General features: G+C 34.4%; 1 protein-coding gene across 2 annotated transcripts in view; it reads left to right on the top strand.

The window, feature by feature from the left end:
* LOC115214911 (atrial natriuretic peptide receptor 1) overlaps positions 1 to 24,602 on the top strand; it is a 795,859-nt gene that overhangs the window by 311,996 nt on the left and 459,261 nt on the right. For both annotated transcript variants that reach the window (XM_036505277.1, XM_029783970.2), the window contains exon 2: positions 1,383 to 1,494. In XM_036505277.1, the coding sequence (XP_036361170.1) occupies positions 1,383 to 1,494 (112 nt within the window). The remainder of the gene's footprint in view (positions 1 to 1,382; positions 1,495 to 24,602) is intronic.

Raw genomic sequence — 24,602 nt, 5'->3', positions numbered from 1 at the left:
ATAGATACGTACATACATGAATACAAGCCTACATATCGTTGCTATTATGCAAAAGTGTCGTAAGTTCAAAACGTTGTTTTTCAGAATAAAAAAAAAAGCTTTACCATTCCATAGCAAACAACGTTGTACTACACTTTGACATATCTTGGCATCTCAAACCGCTGGAGAGTTTCCCAAAAGAACCGGCTATTGTAAGCAAAAATATATGTTGATAAAAACGCATTTGGCTAAACTTGGACATACGACAGTTTAACATAATAGCAACGATATGTACATACATGTATATATATCTTTATACATATATATATGTTGCGAGAGGAAGGAATAGAGGGAGAGAGAGAAAGACAGAGGGAGAGAGAGAAGAAAGATATAGCCAAACAGGCTGAGATAGATAAATAGATTATGTACGGCAGGCTTTCGCACAGTCTCCACTCTCCAAAATTTATTTACAATTCGTTGTGAGTATTTACATGTCCATGCACATGCATATTTATATATAATGTGTGTGTGTATGTTCATGTGTGTGTGCGTGTGTGTGTGCACGCATGAATGTATGCTTGCATTAATGTATGTAATTTAGATAAGATGAAATGTACTGAAGCTGTATGAAAATTTTCGTAATAAATTAAACTGTAACATATATAGCTGGTGAGTGTATAACATAATCTTGAGTCATATCCATCAGACCACGTTGCATGAATATGCATATTATACTGGCCCAAATTTTTCCTCGTCACATTTTACACTGAAAAATAAAAATAAATACTTCATTAGGCCATGGTTTACTAATGATGTTCGATAAGGCTGAACAATGCCTGGTAGGAAATGTTAGAATCTTTTTATACAAAATAAATTTTCACTGAAATTTGTTCAAGTTTTTTGAAAGTTTCTCCTCTTTTCTTTAAGCGTCGTTATCAGTTGCTGAAGTATTTCCTTTTCATTCTATAAATGCAAATTTCTATTCTATCAGTATTTGGTGGCTTACGTCATTTAGTACATCGCCACGTATCCGATATATCTGAATTTATTCTATATTTCCACTTCATTTACTTCCTTTAGCTTAGGTTCTAAACCATCTACCTACGCATATTAATGTATATGTATCTGTATGTGAAGGTATATGGATATAATGGCCGACCACTGTATTTATACCAATACATATATGCATTATACATTTTCTAATCTCTATATTTTTGTCACACCGCCATTTTTCTCACTCATATATATATATATGCACAAGCACATACATATGTGAGAATAGAGATATTTTATGTATTTATAGAGATATTTAAATCGATACTGTGATTGATTGGAATGTCTCTCCAGAATATCAATAACATATCCATTAATACAACTTTTTCTTCACTTTTTTTCTTTTTCAGTCATTGTTTTATGTGCATCACCCGATACAGTGCGAGACATAATGATCAAAGCAGCTGAACTGAATTTTCATAACGGAGAATATGTTTTCTTCAATATCGATCTGTTCCGAAGGTAAGTTATTGTCACTTTCTTCATTGCTTACTAAAAAAAGAACAAAACTTACTGTTGTTCTTATTGCTTCTATGTTGCTATTTTGTACAAGGAGGAGAGGCGGGGAACGGGAGTACATATAGTTGAATTAGTTATTTCAGTTGTTGGTTTTCTTAAACTTCCGGACAGTCCTGATCAAGTACATTTACTTTCTAAGACATTCTACCGCAAATTATTCCATTTTATTTACTGATAGTGTATCCAAAGCTAATTTGTTTTGCATGTTCTAAGTTCTAAGCTCACTGAAGTCCAATTTAGCTTGCATTATTTCGGCGCCGATAGAAAGAAGTAGTGTTTAGGTGCTGAGGTTAATGGTAAGATTTAATTCCCTACCTTTATTTTATCAGATACAGTGCACCAGAGATCGTATCTATTAACGTGCCCTCTTTTTAATGATCTTGCGGATCCATTAACATTGCAGTTATTTCTGGAAGGACAAGCAAGGGCACAATTGCTCCGTTGCGGGTACCAAATTCCTAGATACAGTGAATGGTATAGCACAGGGCTGTTCTCCTACCCATATGTTGTGACGAAATAGTTTGAGTGAATTATCTAAACAGCCAATCATTAATTGGATTCACCAGGAATTCGTTATCCATTTCTTAGTCGCAAAACAACAGAATCGCAGATATATTGCAAGTGGGTGTGGCTGTATCATACTGAACATTACAAGAACTGATCAGTTGTTAACACTCTTGTAGTCTCAGCTCATGGTTCAAGTATCTTCCATATGGGCAAAAAAGAAAAAAAAAGGCTGGCACTATATGTTTGTTGAGCGGAACATGGCATGTTCCGGTACACTCTTTTGATTCGTAGCTTCAGCCATCTTTCTATAATTACGTTGCTAATTAATTCGCAAAAGGTACGAACATTACAATAATCACATTAATTTTTCTCATAAGAAGTTTATTATTGCATAGTAAATTGATGAAAAACCATAGAAAATGACTACTAATGACTTGAAGTGACAAGACACATTGAGTTGATAGCAAACTATTACCTGGATTCAATGATATGATAACAAAATATAAAATAGAGCAAACAAATTCTTGAAGTGAGAAATACCCTAAATCTAAGAAGTTATATGTTTTGAAAAAAATGTTCTGTTTTAATGGATTTAATAGGATCACACCATCTCTAGTAATACGTTCACCACTAACATTATTGCAAGTAAACATATATACAGCAATTATCATGAGATGTTTTCCACACGGATAAAACACAGAAAATCTAGTATATTAGATTAAGGCAATTTTAAGATTTTTTATCCAAATAGTAAGCTGAGCATGATATCGCATTTTCTATAGATAATATACTTCACATGCAATTAGTTTATCTGACGTACCAGCAACTGTATGCTAATTTGCAGGTGTATAAATTTAGCATTTATTGACGAGATTTCATTAAGAGACCTTGCATCAGATACTGCCTCAGAGACCTGTCAATTCTTTCTGAATGTTTGAAAGTGGGAAAAAGGAACTGAGAAAAATCTTAATGTTAATGATATTCGTCAGCTTAGTACAAGTTGAAAAAAAATGTTCATCTGTTGTTTTACGTGCTGTCAATTTGGGAAAAGAAAAGAAATGTAAAAACTGATGCTAACTTATACACATTAAATCTAAAATACTAATTTGATGTTAAGAGATTTGTGATAGTGGCAGCGGTTGAAATAAATCAACGGATAGACTTTTCGAATAAATTTATTGCCAGCTTTGTATTTTACGTTCCTGAATACAGCCAAATATCTAGGCACATTTTTTTAGTGTTTTGTTTATAAGTATAATCTCTTAGCATACCTTAAACTCCATTCTATTCGCAAATTTTCTGTCTAGATGGATACATATATTCACACACACACACACATACACACACACACACATACACATACACACACACACACATACACACACACACACATACACATACACACACAAACACAATATATATATATGTATATATATATACACACACGAGGGTCAGCTGTAAAAATTCATAGGCTGACCAATATACTCTCTTAGAATGTGACCAACTGAGGTTTATTTTTCAACATAGTCACCTATGCAGTCCACAGGCAGCTTCCATCAGTGCTGCAGTGCTTGAATTCCATTAGTGAAAAGCTGCCATCCTGTAACTAAAAATGTCATCAACGGCAGATATGACGTCATCATTACTGCGATACTAATTCCTGGTCAGTTGTTTTTTCATGTTGGGAAACAGATTATATTCAGATGAGGCCATATCGAAAAAATAGGGACGCTAGCTCAGAAGTTCAAACCTACATTTACACACGGCAGCCATTGGAAGCAAGGACTTTTATGCTAGAGCGTAGTTCTGCTGAAATAAATCTCCTTTAGTCAGTTTTCCTGGGTGTTTGGTTTCGATAGCCTTTCGTAACTGGCTTACTAAGCTGGTATAGTATTCTTCATTGATGGCCCTATTAAAGAAAGTCACTAAACAATATCTTTTGTATATCAAAAAGCTGGGGTCATCACCTTCCCTGCAAATCAAACGACTTTGGTCGTCCTTGGAGTAGATGAGGAGGGTGTTTCCACTTCATGGATTGTCTGTTTGTCGCTAGCTCAAAGTGATGAACCTAACACTAATCATGGGTTAGGAAACGTTAAAGAAAATCAGGTGGATCTGCCTCAAACAATGTCAGATTTCTCAGTAAATTTACCAGCCAGGTGTGCTATTGATGAGGTGTTTGAAGACGTGTCACCCACCGAACATGAACCTTCATCATGCAAGTTCATTGTACAAAATATTCTCAACTCTCACTGGTTATTTGATTTATAGTCAATCACATGTAACCCATCACTATATCTTGAACACGATCATCGCTTTCCTCGATGGTGATGGTTGCAGGACATCCAGACCATTGCCTCAGCTTCAAGACTTCCTTCCTATTTTAAATTCAGCTGTGTACTTTTGCAGTATATATATATATATATATATATATATATATATATATATATATATATATATATATATATATATTCTAAGACTATTGTCTCTTTACATCAGGAATATATATATATATATATATGTTATATATATATAAATACATATTAATATATATATATATATACATATTATTATACATAATATTAATGTTTTTTGTATCGTCTATTTGGATGTTTTGCGTTCATGTTCTATTTTGTATTATGTATATATATATATATATATATACATATATCATCATCATCATCATCATCATCATCGTTTAGCGTCCGTTTTCCATGCTAGCATGGGTTGGACGGTTCAACTGGGGTCTGTGAAGCCAGAAGGCTTCATCAGGCCCAGTCAGATCTGGCAGTGTTTCTACGGCTGGATGCCCTTCCTAACGCCAACCACTCCGTGAGTGTAGTGGGTGCTTTTTACGTGCCACCCGCACAGGTGCCAGACAGAGCTGGCAAACGGCCACGAACGGATGGTGCTTTTTATGTGCCACCGGCACGAGGCCAGTCGGGGCGGCGCTGGCAACGGTCGCAAACGGATGGTTCTCTTACATGTCACCGGAACTGGTAACACATCTGCAATTTCCATTGATTGATTTCGATTCTTATATATATATATATATATACACAATTACATTTAATGAAATGAAAGCACGTTTATGAAAATAAATATGTCACTCATGTAAATTGATACATACAAGAAATTGCTCCACTTGTTATATACACACACGCATACACACACACACACATATACATATATGTATTTATATCTGTACGTGTGTATATAAATGGTGGAATTCTCTCTGGCATATATCAATTTACATGAGTGACATAAATGTGTTCTCATTGAATTAAATGTAATTATATATGTCATATTTAGATATAACGTATTATAGTTTGTGGTGATTGTGAGTATCAACTGACTTAATCAAACTGTATTTGATTAAACCTAGTAATCCTCGTTACACGAAGTGTCAGTTATAGAGGACATTCATATCACATCGCTCTGTATTTTTCTTTTTGCCAATAGACTAATATCTTAAATGCGAATTATGATACCTCTTAACGGGTTTATATCCTGTATTGAAACATATTGAAAGCATGCACTTTCAAACAGACACCTACTAGAAGACTTATTTTTAGTGTATGAAGGCTGTTTAAATTTATCTTTCAACTTTTACTTGTATCATTCGCCTGACAGCATCCAATGCTGGGGCAGTACCCTAAAAGGTTCTTTTGGAAAAGAATCGTCTCCACCTCCATCGAGTATATTTATTTTTTAAAATCGGTTATTTATTCTAACGGTCACTTTTGCTGTACAGCATAGATTGTCGAGTTGTAGGGGTGGATAGAAACAAAACAAAGATTCGCACTTACACACGCGCGTCTGTGTGTATATGCATGCGCCTGTGTGCGTGCTTTTGTGTGTGTGCATGTGACAGCATTCTTTCAGTTTCCGTCTGCCAAAAAACTTGTGAGTCACAAGTAGGAGTCATAGTAGGAGGCACTTGTCGAACGTGTTATGCAACCGGACTGGACTCGATATCTCATGATTGGTCTGCATACGTCTTTCCAACATATGATGGGAAATACCAATATGAGACATTAGGCGGAGTGCTGGCAGAATCGTTAGCACGCCGGACAAAATGCTTAGCAGGATTTCTTCCGTCTTCAGGTTCTGAATTCAAATTCTGCAGAGGTCGACTTTGCCTCCTATGCTTTCATGGTCGATAAAAAGAGTACCAGCTATGTACAGGCGTGCATGTAATTGGCTTACCCATTTCCCCGAATTGGCTGGGTTTGTGCGAAAATTTGAAATTTATATTAATCATGGTTCCGGGTTCAGTCCCACTGCGTGGCAACTTCGACAAGTGTCTTCTACTATAGCTTCGGGAAACTGAAAGAAGCCTGTCGTATATATATATATATATATATATATATATATATATATATATATATATATATATATATGTGTTTGTGTATGTGTTTGTGTATCTCTGTTTGCCCTCCCAACATCGCTTGACAACTGATGCTGGTGTGTTTACGTTCCTGTAACTTAGCGGTTCGGCAAGAGAGACCGATAAAATAAGTACTAGGCTTACAAATAATAAGTCCTGGGGCTGGTTTGCTCGACTAAAGCGGTGCACCAGCATAGCCACAGTCAAATGACTGCAACAAATTAAAAAAAAAGTAAGACGTTAAAATATATAATGCTATTTTTATAACATTTAATCACTAAATATAATAATATAATCAACAAATATATTTTCAAGTTAAAAGTATGTATACACCGCATATTCTAAGACTACTGTCTCTTCACATTTGGAATGGACCGTAGATGCCTTTTGAAAAATCTCTGTCACGACATGTAGATTGTTTTCTCACATATCTACTCATTCGCTTTGTTATGCGCCCCTATTAGCGGAGTACGCTCTCTTGCAAATATCTGGACAACGTCTCCGAACTGACCATAACGCATATATTCTTCCTCTTACTTCTCGAATAACTCCAGAGATTTTGCAAAAAGATTTTGGGGTATCGTTTTTTTCTTCTCTGCCTGAGCAGTAAAGTTCTATATTGTACCTAACCAAAATAAACCAATAATATATAACAGCCAGATCTCTCTAGAATCTTCATACTAATACCTAAGCAATTTAATGAAAATATATTATTCATATATTTACAACACAATAAAACGCCAAATTAAATCATATATGAAAATAGCAATTAATAATCGAAAGGAAAGTTAATGAGACCAAAGAAATGCAGAGAAAGGAATGTAATATATCCAAATATGTTCAGTTTATTCCTCCTTATTTGTATAGGAAATTTAATACGATTTGGCAGTTTGAAACCTTTCCAGATTCCTTTATTTGCAAAATAATTCAATTATATATCCAGTTAAGAAAATAGATTATTGTATATTGGAATAGTTCTTCATGGCATATATCGTTTATTTTTGCAACTTTTCTGTCTTTTATAAATATATATTTTGCATGTATGAATGAAATTTATGAGAAAGAATGGTTAAATACGTGTGTATGCATGTGTGTGTATTTATAAATACACTCACACACAAACACACACACACGCATACACGCACACATATATATGTATATGTGTGTGTATGAGTGTGTACGTGTGTGTGAATACATATATATGAAGATATACATAAAGACAGACACACATATACATGTGTATGTGCGTAGGTATGTACAAATACATATACATTCATGCACATAAATCTATATATATATATATATATATATATGTGTATATATAAATGTATATATATGTGTATGTATATATATATGTATGTATATATGTATGTATGTATATATATATATATATATATATATATATATATATATATGTATATATAAATATATATAAATATATATATATATATATATATATATATATATATATATATATATATATATATATATGCTTTTACGTATATGTGTATGTGTGTGTATATATATATATATACACACACACATTATTCTTCCCATATTTTTCTTTTTAGCAGAAAAGATTTTAAAAAATACGTTTGTTATAAGTTCTGATCTATGTTTGCTAAAAATCCATTTATTACACATTTTTGTTTGTATTGTTTCTAATGTTTAAAAGAGACGCCATTGTAAAAGTTTCCCATGTATCAAGTCTCATCGCCAACACTTATCATTTTACTCGCCTTTTCAAATGAAACCATTGAAATCAATATAGAATATTATACACAATATTGATTTCAGCTTCACCAAACATAAGGACGGGGAAGCATATTTGACCAACTATTCATTGAAAGGTACGTTTTCACTGGTGGCATTTACACAGTGAATATAGAACGACAAAATTAATGAAGTAACATATGTTATCCATTAATCTAAATATTTTACGGCACATATTTGAGTCCAGAAAACTACATGTCTCACTGTGCAGAGTTTAATCCATTCTACTGCATGCTTTACTATAGTAGTTTAGTCAATTATAATACGCTGCTGTTTACTGACTGGGTAAAACACATTACGTGGTTGTTTTGTTTTTATATAACATTGCGTCATTTTACTGTCTGATTTCAAATGATGAATTTCAAATTTGTTTTCCATTCTTCTTGGGGCAAATAATTCAGTACCTGTCACTTAATGAGTAAGAATTTTAATGAGCTTATATCGTTCCTCAAACGTGAGGCTGTAAGATACGCTCAAGATCTGAACTTTTTGTCGGATTCTTGCAGGGAGTGTATCGACATAGTACTCGACAGATACATATTTTAATCTAAGCAGAAAATATTAGGAAGTGAGTCTACCCAATGCTTATTTTGATTAATATTGGTTTCAAATTTTAGCACAAGGCCAGCAATTTCGGGGAATGGGGTAAGTCGATTAAATAGACACCGGTGTTTAATTGGCACTTATTTTATCGACGTCGAAAGGATGAAAAGCAATGTCGATTCCGATAGAATTTTTATTCAGAGCATAAGGACGGACAAAATGCTGCTAAGCATTTTGCCCTGAGTGCTAGTGATTCTGCTTGCTGTCCGCCTTCAACTCAGATTAACATTACAACATGTTGAGACACACTGAGGAAAATTTAATTATATACCTAATAATATAATCAGACAAATTATACATGCTATCTATAGATTTAAATTGTTGTTAAAATATGGGGAACTTTTATAATGCCTGAAAATGTGATGTACTGGCTGCAAAAGAGATTGCACCTTTTAAAACTTATCAATGAGAAATTAAAACCTGCATGGTCAATTCCAAACTTTCACATGTCTAAATTACCACACGGCAAAATGCATCAACACTGTTACAATATGCTCAGAGTTTCACAAGATGTCCATACTATCACAATATGTCCACACAGTCATAACATCCTTGTTGCTCTATGTCAAAATTTTTACAGCATGCTACACTATTACATGTTCGTATAGACATATATTCACAGTAGCAGATCTCCACACAGTTACACGATGTGTACACTATTCCAACATTTCCACATTGCCAAAATCTGTCCAGACTATCACAAGTCTACACACAAACAAAATAAAAACTTGGAGACGGTCAAAGCATACCTACAGTGTCACAACATCTCCACACTAACACAATTTGTCCACACTGTGAACTTGTTCTCTGTAAACGAATCCATGCTTCTTATCATACCGTGCAGTATTGTCCTCAAAGTATGGCAAAATTAAAATAGCAGAATGTGAATATTATCTTGATGTTCACTTGAGTAACTACGATCCATATATAAGCACATTGAAGCTGAAACTATGCAACAGTGAGAATAACTATATCAAAATGGCAACAAAGTCAGAGTATTTCTTTATCATTTTCCATTGGCTCCGAAAAAGTTTCTTATAAAGTTGTAGTAAAATTAAAGACGTTGTAGAGAATAATATAAAATGTAATAATTAATTATGTAGGATTTAATTTAACTCTTGTTGAATCTTTAATTTGCCAACGTCTTTAAAATAGCACCTACTTTCTTTTAAAACTTCTCAATGCAGAACATCAAAGAAAAAAAAACTTTTTTTCATTCCTTGAATTGTGGTACAGCACTCGCTATGGACTGCTGGAGTAAAAATGTTACCGGAGTATTGTAAACGAAAGTATATTGGAATGAACATTGCAGCAAAGTATTCAGTAGAATAAGTTACAATGATTACGAGTTGAGTATATCTGGTGTATGTAACATTTTGTTGCACACAAAACGTATCATGCACAGAATAACTGGCACCAGAATAACTGGTATATATATATATGCGCAAGCCGGTGTATGGAGTTGTTAGCCTTGAAAGAAGGTTGCTTAGTCATTCAATGAGCAGCGAAATTAATATCGCTGCTGCACTACAGTAACTACTGCAGCTGATATGACTGACAGGAATTCCCGAAGGTAGTTTCTTCGTAATATAGGCTCAATGAAATGACTACATATAGGAAAAGTGAATGTGTGTATGGGTGTGTGCATCAAAGAGGCGCAAGAGTTTCTGTGTGCCAAGACGTTTGCTTTCAAACCACCAAGCTTCCTATTGAGTCCCTCTGCGCGGCATCATGGACAAGAATCTTCTTATATAGCCACGGTTCGATCAAATACTTGCAAGCGGATTTGATGGAAGGTGATAAAAAATATGTGTGTGTGTATGCGTGTGCGTTTGTGTTTGTAGCTTATCATAGTTTCTAAATAGGCTTACGTGTGTTTACATCCCCGTAACATAGTGGTTCGGTGAAATGAACCGATAGAATAAGTGCTGGGCTTTAAAACAAATAATAAGTTCTTGGGTGTATTGATTCGGCAATAATTCTTCAAAGTATTGCTCCCAGCATTGCTGCAGTCTAATTGCAAATAAACGGTAAAATATACTGGCCATAATATATTTTATATATGTAGTTGGTGCACATAGGCAACTGGATTTTTATTATCATAGCTTTATCACACACACACATATATATATATATATGAGAGTCTGCCGCAGACTTTCCGTTTAATCAAATTACCGACTCACGCTTATATAGTTTCAGAAGGTAGATGAAGGCTAAATTATCTGTGGCAATATCGTGGCAATAAAACTCCAGTTGATTATGAGCACCACCAAAATACACACGTCTTTCAGCATATACATTTTAAAAACAAACATGCATGTAAATATTTATGTGAGTTGTTGGCATGTTTAGATGGTAGTAAACAGTCTAAATTCATGATGTTATATATCATATTTTTACTCCGGTAACATTTGGAATGATATATAATATGTTTATATAATATTAAAGTTGTATGCTAATGGTGTAGCTAGAACATGACACCATATATGAAAGCAGTGTGTAACTATCATGAAATATGCCAATAATCGTATCCAAAGTCATTACAATCCCCTGTATTCCAGTCTTCAGAATTTTGACGTGTTAACCAGTTCCATGCCAACATATTTTGCTAAAAGTACCAACAAGACATGACGATGTTATAGATATTAATGTTGCAGATGGCGGCGGTTTCGTGTTTATGGCCAATTCATGAGCAGTTAAGCAGTGTGGAATTATATAAGCCAGAAATATCAATTTTCAAATGTAAGGTTGTGGCGATAGTGTGACTAAAAGTATGAGGAAACATTCATATATAAATATTTAACTACACATATCTATGTGCTTATGCGTTTGTGTGTGCGAGTTTCTGTTTGTGTTTGTGTGTGTGTGTTTGCGAATGTGTGTGTGTGTAATTATCAGGTATAACATACCGCAGTACATACTTTCCCTTATTTTAGCGTTAGGTATAAGAAAGTGATCACAGCAGAGTATAGTTACTATTGATATGAAAATGAAACACACACACACACAAACACATACACACGCACACACACATACACACACACACACACACACACACACACACATACATATATATATATATATATATGTATATCGATATCAAAATAAACACTTCACCCACAACCAATATAGTTACACAAAGTTACGGAAACCTGATTAGGAGGGATGTTGTTCTTCAACCTACTTGACATAGAAACTAAATGGCCTCAGATAAACTGTTAGATATTGAATTAATGTAATTCCTAGAACCCTGTGTTCTAAAAGTGTTGGAATTATCATCGCTGGAATGTTTTTTAAACTTACTCGATTGTATAAGTTCTCGTGCAAAGCCCGTAATGTTCAAATTTGCTCTACATTATTCTTGATGTATGTATGTATGTATGTATGTATGTATGTATGTATGTATGTATGTATGTATGTATGTATGTATGTATGTGTTTGTATGCGTGTGTGTGTGTTTGTGTTTGTGTCTGTGTTTTCCCCAGTACCGCTTGCCAACCGATGCTGGTGTGTTTACGCCCCAGCATTTTAGCAGTTCGGCAAAAGAGACCGACAGTACTATCCTTAACAAAAAATAAGAACTGTGGTCAATTCATTCGACTAAAAATTCTTCAAGGTGGCGCCGGTACATGGGCGCCGTCTAATGACTGAAGCGAGTAAAAGATTGACGGTGATATAAAGCTCCTGTGCTCTATCCCTAAGTGTGCGAAATTAAAAAAAAAAATTTTTGAAAAAACCCTTTGTTGGATTGGGAATACATTCCTGATTTTTCAGTGAAGTATACCTTACTTTCTGCTCTATAACATTTCAAGTTTTCTTTTCATATCGTTTTAATTCAAGGCTTTATTTCATTTGTTTGTAATACGTCATATACAAAGAATAGATGATAGAAAATTGAGCATAATAACCATTTAAAAATGAATTAATACATACATATCATGTATTACACTAATCTGTTGCCTTTTAAAAATGATTGTAGCAGGTCGTATTTAATATCTATTTTTCAAATGTTGCTTTGCATTCTCCTATCTTGAATCTAAGCCGCAATAAGCATAAACGTTTACACATACGCAGCAACTTATTGATTGTGTTTGTCTTTTAAATTTTGTTAAATGTTTCTGTCAAAAAATGAAATAACAATATTAGATATAGTGAATTTAATGCGAATTTTTGTTATGACTAATGGAATGTGCCATACATTAAGCTTCATTTTAAAGATAAGTAATGTCCAATATGATTCTAACATTTTCGTATTATAGTAATACGTATATAATTTCCATGCAACGATTAGATATCAACTCTTATTAATTTATAGTTTCGTATATTTGAAAAAAAAATATGAATAAATGAATAAGAAGGAAAGAAAATCAAGATTCTATTTTTATTCAGATAATTGAATGAAATATATATCTATATATTTTTAATTACGAACATGAGACAATTATAGTTTATCTAATCTCAGTTTTAGATCCATTAGGTACAAGCATTTTAACATAAGGTCATGTTGAACATATGTACAGAGCTCATACCAAATGAAAATATATTCAGATAATAGAATAATAACGGTTTCAAATATTGGCATAAGGCCTGCAAGTTTAGTGGGTGGGGGCAGTAAGTCGACTATAATGACTCCAATACTTGACTGGTACTAAGTTTAAGGGCAGAATAAAAGGCAAAGCTAACACCAGGGGGGTTTGAACACTGAGAGAGGTACAATAATACCTGCAAAGCGTTTTGTTCGATTTTCTAATGACCAGTGGCAGACTTGGCCTGGTTACCAGCTTGCCCGATGTGAATCCATATATGGGTAACCATGTTAGTATCTAAGGGGCCATCCCCTCAAGTTTCCTGGAAGAATTCATTAATTATTTTAGCCTGGCTGTGTTTGTAGACATATGAAAAGAATACTTTTAATAAAAAAAAAATTAAATGATGCCATTGTAGTTGCGGGTGGGCCATTTTAGTCTCCTGGCATCCAATATTTTTAGACCCTGTCCGCTACTGCTAATGACTATAATAATGTTTTCTACCACAAGGTGGTATTGAAAAGTTCGTTGCTTTAGTATATCACGAAAGCTCAGGTCAGAAGCCTAACATTTCGAGTTCTTTTGCAGGGCTTAGACAATCTGAAGGACTGCTGCAATAAATGCGTGAACCTGAGAGGAAAATATGTTGAATAAAATAAGAATTAACTGGTTCTCCTGTATTTTCTTTCATCCAAAGCCAGGAACTTTTCAGTACCCCCTCTTATAGCCATAAGGCCTGAAATTTTAGGGAAAGGGGTAGTCAATTACTTCGATCTAAGTATTCAGTTGGTACTTATTTTATCCACCTCTAAAGGAATGAAGACAAATTCGATCTCGGCGTAGTTTGAACTCACAACGTAAAGACAGATGAAATGACCCTAGGCATTTTGTCTGGCGTGCTAATCATTCTATCAGCTTGTCGCCCGTGATTGTAATAATGGTTTCAAATTTTGACACAAGGTCAGCAATTTCGAGGAAGTAGTTAAGTCAATTACAACGACCCTAGCACTCAACTTGTACTTTATTTTAGCAACCCCGAAAGTGCGAAAGGCAAAGTCTACTGCGGTGGAATTTGAATTCAGAAAGTAAGAAGGGATGAAATGCCGCTAAGCATTTTCCCCGTCATGCTAACAATTGTGCCAGATAACCACCATTCGCACGATTGTAATAATAATGTAATTGTCAGCTAAGGTGTATTCTGTCTGTTGTACCGTTCGAAATGTTACAAGGGAAACAAATTTTCCTCCAACTCTTATAAAAAAGCAGAAATGTTTAGGCAGGTTAGGTTCTCCCCATTCTCCACGCTTCAACAAATTTATTTTGTAGCGGGAAGCATCACCCTATCAGCCATCGTCTTCCTTCCCATGTGCAACTGCAAAACGTCGGTGGAGGTTTGGTTGAAGAAGAACAACCACTTTCACTGCAACCATCGTCTCTGCACAAATCCTAGATATGCACAACCGACGGTATTTCTGTGATTGTCAGGTTTATATTGAAACGGTATCTCGCTAGTTATGACTACCAGACTAGGAAATTCTTAAAAGCACCCATAGTCCTCTGGAACAAACCAGCTAGTTGATTCCCGCCGACAGCTGTTTCCTCAAGAAGTCCGTTCATCTTGCGCACGAGTAGTCCTCTGTAGAAAGCTAACGTAGAGTATCTACCGATTGAATTGCCCAAACAGAGAGAGTTTTTTGAGACCCTGGTAACATTTCAAATATTAACTAGCCTTACTTGGTCTTCTCTTGGCACAAAACCAGATTTTCGTTAGTGACGAGCTGTAGACCGAAGTATCTGACAAAAGTGATAGCATCTCAGTCAAAGGATCTCCATGTCGTAGTTTTTGTGTATATCTATACATAAACAGCTATTCTGTTTCTCTATCTCAATACAAAGGTTGTTGAAAGCAAATGAGCTGGGTGGGGCGATATACAATTGTATACATTTTCATTAGTTCGTTTCCGTGATGACGGCCTCAACCATTGCACCTTTTATTGTTATTTGAATCTTTGGGGGATAACTGTTGCTGATAAATGTGCTTGTATTATCCTCAGATGTTTAACTCTAATAAGCTAGTTCTTGTCTAGAAAAGAGTAGTGTTGACAACGTTTGACATTTCATTTTGGATTTGTACCAGTTGTTTTTGCTGATATTCTTCAAAGTTGCATTTTCTGTTGTTATTGTTGTTGTTGTGTTTGTTGCAATTGATATTGATGTGGGTTTGGTACTGGGATCAAGGTGGCTTTAATTTTTTTTTGCTAAAGGACAAAGTTCTCTGTACTACCCTAAGCATAGCACCTCGAGCGCCCAGCCATATACCACAAATCTCATTAGATCTCTCACACGATTCAAATGTTCACCACGTTTTTTGGGTGGTCAATGTTTGTACCGTATTTTTTTAACCGTTTATTATCGGGAGTGGATTTCCTGCTGATAATTTTCCCGTGTTCTTTTAGATTCATACTAAAGTATTATTTCAAATATGGTGCCGTATATGTGAAGCTTGCTTTAGTGTATGCTTTTCCATAGATGTCGACGGTAGTAAATATTCCTCAGAGAGGAACCATATATATCCAATGAGATATATGGTTAGCACATCTCACTTGCTTCCCTAACGTGTCATAGAAAGTCCTACACCTGCCGCGTGTATTTTCTTGCTTGTGCTGGAGTGATAGGTTTGGCCATTCCGGTAACAATCATATAAAACTAAATTTTAGAGTTCTTTGTTTAATATTTAATTTTTCTTCTGATGACATCCGGAAGTCCTGTTAGACAATGTTTTGTTTTTCAAGTTTAAATCCTGCTTACATATTAAAGAGCGTTCTTCGAGCGTTTTAGTTAATGCTGCGGTGTAGTCTCGGTCGTTGTGTTTGTGGGCATGTCACAATGACGATGGTAACAAAAGTATTGTATTTGTTGGAGCCGCTGTTGTTGATAAAGGGAATTTTATCAACTGCCTCGATTCGATGTCGGTATTGGTGGTGGTGGCTTTGGTAGAGTTGGTTTTGAATGTGCTGATGTTTCCAAAAGTCAGTTATTGTTAAAAATTGTCTTTTCTACTTTTTACGCTAGGTTTTCCTTGTCGTTATTAACTGCTTTCCGTCTATGCTCTGAAGATAGCTGTTTTCGTTGTAGGAATTGTTGTTGATGCTGTTATTAGCGGAGGAGGCTAATTGAGGTGTTGTTCTTTAGTATGTTTGTTGCAGTCCAACAGGCTTTTGCTCATTTGGCTTCCCTCGCTGCTCCAATACTCAAGAATAAATATTAGATCATTCTCACACAAGGGGGAAACATCGGTTGCCATTTTCTCCTAAAACAAAACATATTACTTAAGGTAGTTTCTTAGTTTAAAAAGTTGAACGAAATAAAAGAACAACCAACCCCTAGAGATCTAGGTTGGCTCTACAACAAAATGAACAGAAATCCGCAAAGCAAATTCTTAAAATGGTGCAAAAAAACTAATTATTTTTCTACATCATATCTCATCAGCTCAGTATGCATGATGATAACAATAACAATAACAATAACAATAATAATAAAAATAATAATAATAATAATAACAACAATAAGAATAATAACAACAACAACAACAACAATAATAATAATAATAATAATAATAATAATAATAATAATAATAGCAACAACAATGATGATAATAACAAGAGCAACCACAGTAGCCATGAGATAATATTGATGATAATAATTACTACTTGTATTTTTAGTTTTCAAGTAAAATATAAAAAAGGAAAATAATGAACTTTCATTCTATTAAAGAAATGGAAAAAATTAAATGTTATAAAATTAGGAAAGGCCTTAAGAGAAGAAATAGCGTTGAAAAAATCTGAAATAATTATAGCAATCAATGGAGAAATTCAGCCGTTCTTAATTAATTTTCACTATTCAATTTATATTCTATTCCAGTTTACGCTATCCATTAGTCAACCGATTTCATATATTATAAGAATGCGTTAGTTCTAAAAACCAGAGAATCGCGCGTACAAAATCCAGTTAGGATTTTAAGATACAATGTTTCACTTGGATGTTTACATATTTTTACCTGTAGGGTAGGTCTCGATTCTGTTTCGGTATCGATTCTTAGAAAATTAAAGAACACATTCTCATGGAGTCTCCTGAATTGTTCAATAAAGTAAGACAACAGTCTATATCTAGGTATCTGGTAGGATGAATGGCACCGATTACTGAAACTCGTATTTTCAGGCATTGAGGAGAAACAACAGAGAACGAAGAGGCGTAACGAAGTGACATAACCTGCAGCAAATGTCATCGTTATTTCTGAACGAAACCAGGCCTTGTAGCCCAGATGTCAGCTTGCTTCTTTATTTTCCTTAACCCTCATTTATATATATAGCTCAAATGTACAGAAAAACAAAAAAACCAAGTCAGGCTTATATACAACAAGCAGATGTAATAGTCTGATGCTCAGGAAGGTGAGGAAATCTTTTACATTTCAAGCTCACGCTCTTCAACAGAAAGGAACATGAGGAAATAAACAGAGAGAGAATAAAAAGAACTTGTGAGTTAAGCGGTCAATCATGATGAATGGTTGGGAAAATGTAGTTGAACAGGGGAGCTAGGAAGAAGAGGAGATAATAAAGTACTGGTGATCCCAAAACGAATGTGCGCGTGCATGTGTGTATTTAGATCATGTCAAATGTGTGTGTATTAGGATCAGGTCAAAATGTGATCTACCGAAACTATGATCAAAATTTTCCTAGCCGTGGCCATCACGTCGTTTTATCATTAACTGTACCTGGTTCTATCAATATAGACGATCTGAGTGAACTTGTACTTTTATTTCTAGCAGTTCGAGCAACTAAGGAAATGCACCTCCGTTCCATCCTGAATGTTATAAGTAATATGTACGGTAAGCACATTGTCCTACATGTGACATCCGAAAGATATTGCACAGAAAATAACTTGTGTGATTTGTAATAGATTAAGGACTGTAGTAGTTGCTAGAAAAGAAACGCAATCCGAATCATCTAATAGCCTTGACTAATTAAATAAAACGGAATTGCCAATAAAGACGCTCTATTTCCTCTAGATTTATATTATACAATTTGCCGTCGATATATTAGCCAACTTTTAAAACTGTACTTCATCTAAAAGCAGAGGTAATTCTCCAGTTTCGTTTATTTCTTATTTCCTGACTGTCTTATGAGAAAGTAAAATAACTAAATGCTATCATTTTTTTTATCTTTACAAGATAATTTAGTCAGTGACATGTCTTCGCAATATAGGTTAAACGGCGTTTATACACACTATATATTATATAAAAAAAAATACCCAGCATTATAGTCTGCCCTTTCCTCGATTATTACAAGAGAAACATTCTGTACAATTAAATTAAGAACGAATTATCTGCTCAGATTTTTCAAAGACATGTCGTATTAAATGTTATAATCACCGCTGAAAGAGAAAGAAAGCCATTAGATGGTAAATGTGAAAAACTGTTTTCAAAAACATGAAACTAGTTTTCAGAAACTGAGCGTAATATAAATATACATATATGTGTGTGTGTGTGTGTGTGTGTGTGTGTGTGTGTGCACGTTCGTGCGTGTGTACTGGCTGATCATAAATTATCTATACAATTTCCACGATTAAATATACCTTTTGAATTTGAGTTCTATCAATGTATTACGTGCAACCAATTTATCCCAGGTAGAAGGAGTTATCCCAGGAGTTATCCGTATGTGTCATTATTTCCTGAAAATGTGAACATAATTTAAGGAATCCAATATATATAAATATATATATATATATATATATATATATATATATATATATATATATGCTAAAGTGGCTAACCCGTAAGGGTGGATGCTACCGTAGCTTGTAGCCCTAGGAGGAGACATCCTCCAGCTGGCTATTGACACTTTCTGTGCACTGTCAGTATTCACAAAGGGAAGCCATCCTTCTTTTCTTCAACATGACATGATACACACGGACTCGAGCTTCTGAATATTGACCCGTCATCAGCGTATGACAATCACCGGTTGTCGATGAAAAGTGGTTCCCGATGCAAATATATATCCTTTTTCCAGTGACGGAAAGTCACTGATCTCGGAAAAGTGTAAGCAAGCAATAATTAATCTCGGAACGGGGTATAAACAGTAGATGTAGGTATAAACAGTATACTTCGCGATGTCGTGCAGCGACTGTTTATATCTCGTTCAGAGATCTATAATATATATATATATATATATATATATATATATATATATATATATATATATATATATATATATATAAAGATATTCACCATCATTGTTTCAACCTCTACTTTTTTCTGTGCTTGCATACTCAGACAGAATTAACTTGAAGTCGATTTGTTACGGCCGCACTTCCTTCCTCTCGCCAACCCACACCTGTTTCCAAGTAAGGTAACATTTCCCCATGATCAATCATGTTTACAGTTGTCACGCGATATCAAGACAAGGACACACACGCGATATCAAGACAAGGACACACACGCGATATCAAGACAACACACACGCGCGCGCGCACACACACACACGCTAACACACACACACAACTAGACGTGCGCGCGCACGCACACAGTCACACTCACCCATATATACAATAGGTTTGTTTCGATTTCTGTCTATCATATCCACTCACAAAGCTTTACTTGGGCACGGACTTTAGTAGGAGACACTGGTCAAGCTGTCACGCAGTGGGTCTGAACATAGTACCAAGTAGTTGGAAAGCAAACTTCTTACTAATCAGCCACGCCTGCACTTGATAGATAGATAGAGAGAGGGAGAGAGATAGATAGATAGATAGATAGATAGATAGATAGATAGATAGATAGATAGATAGATAGATAGATGTAGGTGTGGCTGTGTGGTAAGAAGTTTGCTTTTCAACTACTTGGTACCAGGTTCAATCCCACTGCGTGGCACTGGGCAAGCATCTTCTAATATAACCTGATATCAATCAAAGTTTTGTTAGTGGATATGGTAGACGGAAATTGAAACAAACCAATTGTGTGTGTGTATATGTGTGTGTATCTGTGTGTGTAAACAAACTTTTTTATTATTTTGTTTTGGAAGCGTAGAATGTGTATCGTATCATACAGACAAGAAAATAATATTTCGAACGCAATATAGCCGTGGAAACAGCTATATTGGGTATTTGGGTATTTTACCCTTATATGACAGAAAAAGTCAGCAGACATGTACTTGTGCGCGCACGCGTGTGTGTGTGCGCGCGTGTGTATCAGAAATTTGAAATATGTAGCAGTTCGTTGGTTGATGCTTTAGAATTCTTGCATGTAACCTCAATTTTGAGACGAGATAAAGCGTTAGTGTTGTTTAGATCCCAGTCAAACCATATTGAGAAGAGACATGAGCAAGTGTGTTCCAATATTTTCTTAGATCCCAAGGCGGCGAGTTCAATTCCGCCGAGGTCGACTTTGCCTTTCATCCTTTCAGCGTCGATAAATTAAGTACCAGTTGCGTACTGGGGTCGATCAAATCGACTGTCCCCACCCCCACCGCTTCTCCAAAATTTAGTGTAGCAAAGGATATTTCCTAAAACCTGTAATTATGTTATCCCTCAATAACCGTTTCCATTTTCAAAAGTAGAACAATATTTCAGTGATATTTGTAAGGTGGCGAGTTTAGGAGAATCGTAGCCGGGCTTAATGCTTAGCAGCATTTCGTCAGTCCTTATGTTCTGAGTTCAAAAACCGCCAAGAATGGCTTAGACTTTTATCCTTTCGGGGACAATAAAATAAGTACCACTTCAGCAATGTAATCGATTTATTTCTTCTTACACAACACAGATTACATGTTTGGCTTTAATGATGTTGCATGTTATGGTATTATCCTCTGCGCCGCATTAACGTTGCTGACTTCGAGAGGAAATTTCTTACAAGGTCGATAAAGTAAACTATTGAAGTAATGGAATCCCTATAATCGATTCTTCTATCCCCTCAGTTTTGTGGTTCTATGAATATGATAGAATATAGCATTACTTGAAGATTATCTTACGGTGGTTTGTCGGAAGTATTTGGTTACCGATCATTAATTTTGTGTTCAAATTCCTCTGAGGTTGATTGGTATACATACGTGTATAATAAAGTTTATGGTCAATTGAAAAAGATAAAAATAAAGTGAAACAATGTGGACCCGAAGCTGCAGGAAGTGTTCACTCTCTTACTTCAGATGAATAGACTCTAGTCACATTCATCAGAACTATACGTATTCACATCAACAATTAACCACTTTGTGTCTAATATATTTTGCTTATATTATCTGTTCTCCATAACAATTTTACTTCAGATGTAATCATTTATACACCAAGCATTTATAAATATAGAATAAAATCAAAGAGCATTGACACAGCATAGCTATTTAGGCTACTTATGCTACATATGCAGGAATCAACGTGACTATTATTTATTGCACCAAGTCGACCCACAGAAAAAAAAAATGTGAAATGATTATTTTTCTTTAACTTTTTTAAGACGTTACGCCATTTCCGAAAATACATACATTGAAAATAAAAGTAACACATTTAGTAAATGTTGAATTTAGGCTTTGTATATTAAATTACAGCACCACTTACAACATTTGACATTTATAATTTGAAATGTTATTATTTTGTTTGTTTTGCTGTTTGATGTGTTAATCGACATCAAACTACGCAAAGGAAACATGAAACTTAACTTTCATCTGAAACAACTTTTCTTTGTCTTGTGTCTAGTGTTCAGGTTGAATTTATCACTAGAATGCTCTCTCAGTTTCATTTTAAATGAAGTTACTATTCATGCATACAGACTTATATAATACACAGGAATACATACAAACACATACCCTATACATGTATACATACCCCCCACACTTATATACACGCAAACACACTCAAACACATAGGCATACACATTCATATGTATATATATATATACACATATACTTCCATGTATGCGTATATGTACGTATCTATGTAAATCATTTAAATAAATAACTCGTAGCTAATCTCAGTATAGTTCTTTGTGCATAAACAGAAGAAAAGATCAAATTTACAGTAATTCTACATGAAATGTATGGACACAGCTAAAACGAAGAAACACGAGAATTTAACATAAAGTGATATATTAAAAGAACTTATTTAGAATAGTACTCAGTGTTTGTCACAGACCTAATATCGCAGAAATGGTTAGTGTTCTAATGACGTCATCAGTGTGTACAGTATGTTACGTGCGGCTTTTTTCCTGGGCCCTGTCTTTCATTGAGCACTCTTTAGAAATTAGTTTTCACAAGGACGTATATTTATCATGTGGTTTAACATTTCGTTTCAAATTTTGGCACAAGTCAGCAATTTCGGGGAGTGGGTTAGTCGATTCCATTGACCCTAGTGTTCAACTGGTACTCATTTTCGACCCTTAAATGATGAAAGTCTAAGTCTTCCTCGGTGAAATATTTAACATACATACAGGCGCAGACATGGTTGTGTGGTAAGAAGATTGCTTCCGGTTCCGGTAGTTCAGTTATCTTCATTGTACCATCGAAGTCGTTAAGCTGGTTTCCAGCGGACGAAACTGTTACTGAAAGAGGCTCTACTGTAAGATAAGACTTTTTGCTTTTTGGGTCCAGTGGGATTCGTTGTTTGTATTATTTATTTTTTGTACAAGCAATGAGTCCTCACTGGATTCTGAGCTTTCGTCTGCCTACAGGAGTGAATTTTTTTCTCACTTAATTGTGAGAAACTGTGTTCCAGTTGAAAGCCGGGAGTACCGTGTGGCCAAAAGTTTGGGGACAAACACAGACATGAACACACACACGCACACACACACACACACACACACACGCACACACACCATATATATATATACATACACACATACATATATATATATATATATATATATATATATATATATATATATATATATATATATATATATATATATATATACGACGGGTGTCTTCAGTTTCCGTCTATCAATTCCACTCACAAGGCTTTCGGATCGGCCCGAGGCTATAGTAGAAGATACCTCCCGAAGTGGTCACGCAGTGGGAGTGAACCCCGAACCATGTGGTTGGTAAGCAAGCTACTTACTACAAATTGAAATGAATATAATTAAATAGAAACTGAGTGAATAATACAATTATACATAAGAATAATTCTTAAAGTTAAATACACTTTCGTTGATTTTAAATAGATTTATTTAAAGAATTAAACAACAGGTATATGCTACCTAAGAATCGTACGTATACACTATTCACTAAATTGATGAATAATGTAGGAATCCAACTATCAATTAGTATCTCGAAATAAATTATACTTCTAATAAGAGGCGAAGATGATTTTTGTCTATTCATACGCTTAAAAAAATTCTATCTATAGTTATTGAATTTAAATGAATTTAATCTAAATAAACACTGTATAAACAATACGATAACTAAATTTCTAAAGTTAAATATACTTTCTTTGTAATGAAAAAGATTTAGGTAAACATAAAAACTATGTACATAGTAAATATAAATCATACAACTATACCATTAATTAAATAGACAATATAAGTAAAAACCCAAACTATCAAGTAATATATCTAAATAAATAATATATATTAGTAACAAATAATATAACTTTTGACTATAAGAATAACAAAAAAAAATGTGTAAAAGGTAGCAAATAAGTACATACCTAGATTTATATCTTTACCAATAGATAACAACAATTAAATAGGTAGTACAAGTGGTAAAGGGGGTCTATAAAGCTATATATTTAACGAAGAGATAATGATAAATGACCAGCTTGTAAAAAGTTAGTTTGCACCAATAAAAAGGGTTGATAGTAACATGATCTAGTTCTTCTGAACTATGCCTATCTAATAGTGTCAAAATCAGCCTCTCGCTGTTTTAGAACGGAATCCAAGACGTACAGAACACAATTCAATTGAAATCACCTCTCCATCCGTTAGGATATATAAAATAACGACCAAGTTTTGCTTCGATAAACTCATGCATGGAGGAAAATTTTTGATTTCCCAAATTTAAAGTGCAATTCAACTGTATAAATATCGATTTAAGTCTTTAAAACTGAAACGCGCGTAGGAAACACCAATTGTCTATTATTATGATAAATCTATTGAATATTCTTAGTAAACATTCTCCTTTTTGTTTTGCACTATACACACACACACGCACATATATATATATATATATATAATATAATAATATATATCTACATGCATGAATATATATACTTATATATAATAT

This window comes from Octopus sinensis, linkage group LG8 (assembly GCF_006345805.1).
Source record: "Octopus sinensis linkage group LG8, ASM634580v1, whole genome shotgun sequence".
Lineage (NCBI taxonomy): Eukaryota > Metazoa > Mollusca > Cephalopoda > Octopoda > Octopodidae > Octopus > Octopus sinensis.
This window is presented reverse-complemented; position numbering and strand designations above follow the sequence as displayed.